Source organism: Leptodactylus fuscus, chromosome 4 (genome assembly GCF_031893055.1).
Source record: "Leptodactylus fuscus isolate aLepFus1 chromosome 4, aLepFus1.hap2, whole genome shotgun sequence".
Classification (NCBI taxonomy): Eukaryota; Metazoa; Chordata; class Amphibia; order Anura; family Leptodactylidae; genus Leptodactylus; species Leptodactylus fuscus.
Window position 1 is genome coordinate 170,803,261 of NC_134268.1, and position 7,516 is coordinate 170,810,776.

Genomic DNA, 7,516 nt, shown 5'->3' on the forward strand with positions numbered 1-7,516 from the left:
CAGCTCTGCCACTTCAGGTTTGCCAATCATGGTTTACATCCTACACAAATTCACCGTGGCGCAGTACGTTCGTTTAGTTCTAAGGAGAACTAAGATGGCCGCCGGAGAATGTGCTGTTGGCTCTGCCCAAACCAGATTGCGATCTCGCTGAAAACTGATGCTGCTGATGACGCAGCAGCAGAGGAGGCAGAACAAGTGTGCTCATCATCAGAAGGAGCGCAAATACAACAGCCAGGAGGAGGGAGCGAACACACTGAAGGCTATGATGCTGCTGTGCTACGTGATCTTCATTTGCATATCTGCAAAAAAAAATAAAAAATCTTTACACAAAAAACACTGCCTGAACAACAGAAACAAAAGTAGGACTAGAATAACCCTTACAAAGGCAGCAGCATTTTCTGTTTTCCAGAAACTCAAAGCCAAACTTTGTCCAAACAACTTTATTTTTGTCAAATGTACAAGTACTATCCCAATTAGCGGTAACGGTGAAGCTGAAGAGTGTTGCGTCTTCTCCAGGCAGCACGACGAGAGCCACCAATGGTGAGATGGAACTTGTGGCCCTTTCCAAGACCACGGCTCTTCTTGCCAGCAGATGTCAGGCCACGCATCTCTCTGTGCTTGTGCACAGACTTTGTGATCCATTGGGTGTCTGGATTGCGTCTGATTGCCTTGTGGAAGGTGTCGATGAGGATGACCTCAAAGAACTTGTAGGTGGAGTCCTCACCAACCCAGTAGGAGTTAAGAACTCTCAGACCTCCACAGTGACGGCCAGCACGCTCCTAAAACGAACCAGAGAAAGTCAGATTAATACAGCAGTTAGTTATAGGAGGCACAGATATCTAAGATGGGATCATGGAGAAAGACATCACTTCAGTCAGGAAAAGCTGTGGCATTTAAACTGTTAAAGGGACATTCCCGACAGAGTGGTTTTGTCTATATCCATAGGATGTGCCATAAATATCTGACAGATGCAGGTGCTCAGGACAGGGCCACATCTCCCCATTTACTTGGGCACAAGTTGCAAAAGTCAAACAGCTGAAGTGCCGACCTGTTCTAACTCTCATACATGCAAATAGAGAGATCTGCATTTCTGCAGCCCCTCTACAGAACAGACTGGACACCATTCTTTGACGTATTATGGCACATTGCAGGGATCTAACCACTGACAATGAACAATTCTAAGTGCCCAATAAAGTACAACAAAGTCAAAAATTAGGAGCAACACGGTGGCTCAGTGGTTAGCACTGCAGCCTTGCAGCGCTGGAGTCCGGGGTTCGAATCCTGCCAGAAACAACATCTGTAAGGAGTTTGTACAAGGAAAAATGTACATTGTGAGCTCTATATGGGGCTCACAATCTACATTGACAAAAAAAAAAAAAAAAAAAACAAAAACCACTAAGCTAAACGAGGATATTTCCTGCATTACAAGGCTTTATGTGTATTCTGGAGCTAATCTAATGCTGGCGTGCTCTGTCCGTGACCCCTCTAAGCGTAAGTGTACTCGGGCCCCCCTGGCACCAGCAGATACATCTTTGCTACTGTCACCACTGCATTGTTTGATTAAGTACAATAGATTTTTTCCAACTATGAGTTATAATTTTAAATCAATACAGTTTTGAGTATTAAGAAGAGCATTTTTAGGTTTCAAAACAAATGGTCAGTATATTGGTTTTGGGTTTTAACATGACTATCATTTAGGACCTTACCACAAGTAGTGATCTCCAGTCATAGGAACCAACATTTAGTAATGGTGTTTATCATGCAGTGTAACCCCAAGGCTGGTCTTACATGACCGTAGTTTAAGTCCGCAATTGAAGGTTTTCAATTGCGGACCATTTGCGGACACATTATACTCAATGCGGCCTCTTACACCACCGGATATTTTATCCGTGGTGTGTCGGGCCGCAACTGAGGTCCGCACTTTTTAGAACATGTCCGTAATGGCCGCAATTCACGGGACTGCATGGACTCGCCCAAAGAACTCTATGGGCGAGTGCGGCAGGTCACAGATATCTGCGGAGTGTAAGTTGATGATCAGCAACTTGTGGACCGTAAAAGCATTACGGTCGTGTAAGACCAGCCCAAAACTGACCAATCTGATGCCAGTGGCGCCAAATCGGTTTTACAACGTGCACATTTACAAAGCATTAGACATTTTCTTCTTTTTAACTGCTCTTTGATGGATTTATTTAGACCAGGGATACTCAATGCTAGAGCCCAGCCTCTTTCATTATGACAATGGCTGGGAGAAACCTGGCAGGATTCGAACTCAGGACTCCAGCGCTGCAGTGCTAGCCACTGAGCCACCATGTTGCCTCCTGCTGCTCTAGTGTTTTGTTGGAAATCCCTGCTGAAGACAGTCAGCGGCCTCAGTGGTCACATACGTCGAGACAAGATACTGAAGCATCAGGACTGGACCGCACTTGGAGACAAGTGAGGTTCCCCCCCTCTCCTGCCACAAAAATACGTTTACCATGAACAACCCCTTTAAACTCTCCTCTTTGAAGGACACTTACATCAGATCAACTGAATACCTTCACAGATGGCATACATACCCAAATGTTCTCATTCTTTAAAAGCAAGTCCGTCAGCACAAACCTCAGCATTATCCACCCACAGCACCTTGTCGCGCTTCCGAGACAGTTAAATAGATCTATTATATTTGACTACTGCTCCGTTCCTCGGAATTTTGTTTTAGGAGTTGAAAAGGACTTCAAGAACATTTACTTTGCAGTGTGGCCTTCTGTATGCACGGTAGAGTAAATGCCCCTAAAGACCTTTTTAAAGGGATTTGGTATACAACCCAAAATTCTAAAGAACAGAGAAGCAGTCAAATAAAACAGACATATTTGGAAACAGTCTTAGAAGCACTACAGGATGCTGTAAGTAGATTAATATCGATTTTTGTGCCAAGACTCTGTTTAATGAAGGCAATCATCACAAAAAGCTCAAACTACTATGGTATTCTAGACAGAAGTAACGATCACAATTGGTCATGACTTCTACATTCACATTATACACAATAGCTATGTATATTCAGCATGTCAGAAAGAGTCAGTGCTCAGATCTGTACTATTAAAGGGATTCATGGGGGATATATCTGTATTTTTCGGACTATAAGACGCACCTAGATTTTAGAGAAGGAAAAAAGGGAAAAAAATTTTTTTAAAGCATAAAATGGTAAAATATTTAATATATTGGGGTTGTAGTTTTTCAACAGCTGCAAGGCCACATTGACAGGTGACCCTGCAGCTGTACGGAGATGCATAGAGCTTTTTTTTTGTGGGGCCAGGTGTACTTTTTAGTTATACCATTTTGGGAAATGTCCATTGCTTAGATCACCTATTTAAATCAGGGGCAAAATGGTGGAAAAAAAAAACAAGAAACAAAAACACGGCGTTTGGCACTTTTGACGTTCACTGTACAGGAAAAATATCAGTAGACCGGGCATTTTCGTACACAGGGATACCTAATCTGTATGTGTTTAACAGTAATTTTCTACTTTTATATGTATACTAGGGAAAGGAGGTGATTTAGTTTTGTTTTTTTAACCTTTTTTTATCGCTTACTATTTTATTAGCCCCCGAGGGGGCTTGAACCTGCAGTCATTTCATTGCAAGTCCCATAAACAGCAATACAACTGTATTGCCATCTATGGAGATTGTATACTTAACTATTGCGGATGGTCACAGACCAGCCGCAATAGTAATATAGCAATGACAGGACTGGGAGCCTTCAGTAGGCTCCCGGCTGTCACTAGAACAGGTCAGCTTCTATGACATCGCTGCGCAGGAGCCAGCCTGCAACTTTACAGTTACGGGGCCAGTGTGAAACGGACAAGTGAGGGATATTTTTAAACTTTCTGGACACACACACACACTTTATGCCTACGATCAGAGAAGAGTCTGATCGTGGGCATTAGTTACGGTGTCTCCGCTGTACCTTACAGTGGAGACCTGGTTGCTATGGCGATTGCTCTGAAGTAGAGTTGCCGCCATTACCCTTATAGACCCGTCATCTGCTGTAATAGCACGGCGGATGCCGGGAGGGTTTTAGCTGCCGGGGCTCGCAGCATCGCCACATTCCTGCCACTGCAAGAAGCCAGCGGCGGCAGGAGCATGGCGATGCTTGCTATTTATTCCACTCCCACCCTTAAAGTCCACACTCAGACTATGAGACGCACCCTCATTTTCCTCCCACATTTGGGTGGGATAAAGTGTCTTATAGTTCGAAAAGTTTGGTAGTCTTTACAGCTACATCCAGGTTCTTCAGTTAGGTTTTTGAGCCACAACCATTTACAAAATCCTCTCACAGGAAAGCTTGCGCCAACTCCATAACAGATGAGCACGTCAGATCACCTCAGTATATTTTAGTCATATGACAACAACTCATCAGCCAAGTCTAAGCCACCCCGGTACCTATGGGCCAGTTCCTTACTGTCCTTTGAAAACTAGAAAAAAAGGACTTCAGAATGATAATGTTTGAAGTTTTCTTACCTCAGCAACAGACTGCAAGCTGCGAGCAAACTTGATCTGGTTTACACCATGGTGCACAGGCTTGCCATAGGTTGCACCCTTGGGTACTGGGCGTTTGCGGCCACCACGGCGGACTCTGATACGGTAGATAACATACCCTATGCAAATAACGAGTATATAGGCTTTAGAACATGTACAGAACATAACGTATAACATAAAAGTTAATAGCAATAAGGCTATATGTAGTAAGACATGCAATGCATGTTATACAAAACAAGACATATACAGTTAGGACATACAGTATATAGGTTATATGCAGTAAGACAGTATATAGGTTATATGCAGTAATACAGTATATAGGTTATATGCAGTAAGGGCTACACTAACTTTTTGTATAACTGATTTTTTTTTAACCGTTAAGGAGACAGCTGCAGCCCACAATACATTCAAGTACAGTGTAACAACAGTTATCTAGTCTAAATACAAAAAGGTGCAGTGTAGCCCAATAGAGAGATACTTGGGGAAACTGTGATTACATCCGAGACTTTGTTACAATACACCCCCCCAAAAAAGTATATAGTGTGATGGAGGAGTTACAGGAAACAGAAAGTGATTTCCTCCAATTAAAAAAGCAAAAGTGTCAAATAACTGGGAATATCAGTCATTATGTATAGACACCATGAACCTAGTGTACACAGTGCAAATGGAAATGTAAAGAACATAATGTGGAAGCCACAAGCAGAACACTGATCCTACTGATGTCAGACAGGCCATGTTTGCTGCTGCAGGGGTCATTTTCATTCACTTTTAGGGAAAAATATGGAAACAGCACAGCACAGCTCCCTAGGCTATTTCTGTAAAAACACCCATGTCTGGCCATGGGATACAGGCGGCCATGATACCAGCATGGCATATAGTTACTGTACACATATAGGCAGCCATGATACTGCCATGGCATATAGAGTTACTATACACATATAGGCAGCCATGATACCAGTAAGGTATATAGAGAGTTACTATACACATATAGATGGCTACTAAACACATACAGGCAGCCATGATACTGCCATGGCATATAGAGTTACTATACATATATAGATAGTTACTATACACATATAGGCAGCCATGATACTGCCATGGCATATAGAGTTACTATACATATATAGATAGTTACTATACACATATAGGCAGCCATGATACTGCCATGGCATATAGAGTTACTATACATATATAGATAGTTACTATACACATATAGGCAGCCATGATACTGCCATGGCATATAGAGTTACTATACATATATAGATAGTTACTATACACATATAGGCAGCCATGATATCAGCATGGCATATAGTTACTGTACACATATAGGCAGCCATGATACTGCCATGGCATATAGAGTTACTATACACATATAGGCAGCCATGATACCAGTCCCTATCAAGAGTTACTATACACATACAGGCAGCCATGATATCAGCATGGCATATAGTTACCATACACATATAGGCAGCCATGATACCAGTAAGGTATATAGAGAGTTACTATACACATATAGATGGCTACTAAACACATACAGGCAGCCATGATACTGCCATGGCATATAGAGTTACTATACATATATAGATAGTTCCTATACACATATAGGCAGCCATGATACTGCCATGGCATATAGAGTTACTATACATATATAGATAGTTACTATACACATATAGGCAGCCATGATATCAGCATGGCATATAGTTACTGTACACATATAGGCAGCCATGATACTGCCATGGCATATAGAGTTACTATACACATATAGGCAGCCATGATACCAGTCCCTATCAAGAGTTACTATACACATACAGGCATCCATGATATCAGCATGGCATATAGTTACCATACACATATAGGCAGCCATGATACCAGTAAGGTATATAGAGAGTTACTATACACATATAGATGGCTACTAAACACATACAGGCAGCCATGATACTGCCATGGCATATAGAGTTACTATACATATATAGATAGTTACTATACACATATAGGCAGCCATGATACTGCCATGGCATATAGTTACTATACACATATAGTTACTGTACACATATAGGCAGCCACACCACCACCTTCTCAGATGTAGGAGAGCCCAGAGGACCCGTCACTTGCTTAGCTGTAAGCCCTCTAACATGCTGCAGATCCCCCATACGCCCCGCACTGTACTCACCTTGCTTGGCCTTGTAACCCAGTCTACGAGCCTTGTCTGGACGGGTGGGACGTGGAGCCCGGTGCAGAGAAGACAGTTGGCGGTACTGCCAGCAGCGGACGCGCAGGAGGAACCTCATGACATCGGACTGCTTCTTCCTCCATAGCTCCTGCATATACTTGTAGGCACCCATGATGGATCAACCTGCAGGAAGACAACAGTTACTATTACCGTAATGGACAGCAGCAGCTACATAATACACGGCGCAGAGGCCTCCATGGGGCGGCTCCTAATAAAGCCACTAAAACCCGACATAATGGAGGAGAATCCGCACACAGAAGACCTGACGGGACTCGGCGCGGGGAGGACGGCGAGAGCCGAGCACAGAGAGGGCGCCGGTAACGTACAAGGAGGCAGATGGAACCGGATTGAGAAGAAGAGAAGAGGAAGACGCCATTACCTGATGGCTCGGCAGCCGGAAAGGAAGGAAGATTTTTACCCACAATCCCTTATTACAGGCCGAGGGGCCTTGTGGGAAAGGGAAGTACTCGTGTCATGTGACTGGGAAGGCGTGGCTTAGCCTTAGTATGAAGCGCTATGAAGAGGAGCTGTGACCCGTCCTGTGCTACTACATAGAGAGCTGTGAGGCCGGGGCGGTGTGTTACTATACGGGATGGAAAGCTGTGCGGGTGCACTGGAGGAACATGGAGGATGGTTCAATATAGCTGGATGTAGATACATCTGTACTGGGGCCACAGGACCCTCAGTAATAAGTAGGGGCTGATGCGCTATATACCTGGATGTAGATACATCTGTACTGGGGCCACAGGACCCTCAGTAATAAGTAGGGGGC

At 43.6% G+C, this 7,516-nt stretch overlaps 1 protein-coding gene across 1 annotated transcript; it reads right to left on the reverse strand.

The window, feature by feature from the left end:
- Positions 1–424: 424 nt before the first annotated feature.
- On the reverse strand, positions 425–7,203 carry RPL15 (ribosomal protein L15). Its single transcript, XM_075271344.1, has 4 exons — positions 7,124–7,203; positions 6,685–6,867; positions 4,497–4,633; positions 425–779 (listed from the first exon to the last, which is right to left on the reverse strand). Exons 2-4 carry the CDS (start codon positions 6,854–6,856, stop codon positions 474–476), a joined length of 615 nt encoding a protein of 204 aa, XP_075127445.1. The 5' UTR covers positions 6,857–6,867; positions 7,124–7,203; the 3' UTR covers positions 425–473.
- Positions 7,204–7,516: the final 313 nt, after the last annotated feature.

Bases quoted from the DNA above. Each gene is read 5' to 3' on its own strand.
- RPL15 (XM_075271344.1), bottom strand. From the start codon at position 6,856: ATGGGTGCCTACAAGTATATGCAGGAGCTATGGAGGAAGAAGCAGTCC. The intron at 4,634-6,684 runs GTGAGTACAGTG...TTATTTGCATAG, and splicing joins GGGTTACAAGGCCAAGCAAG to GGTATGTTATCTACCGTATC. The intron at 780-4,496 runs GTAAGAAAACTT...GGTTCGTTTTAG, and splicing joins GCTTGCAGTCTGTTGCTGAG to GAGCGTGCTGGCCGTCACTG.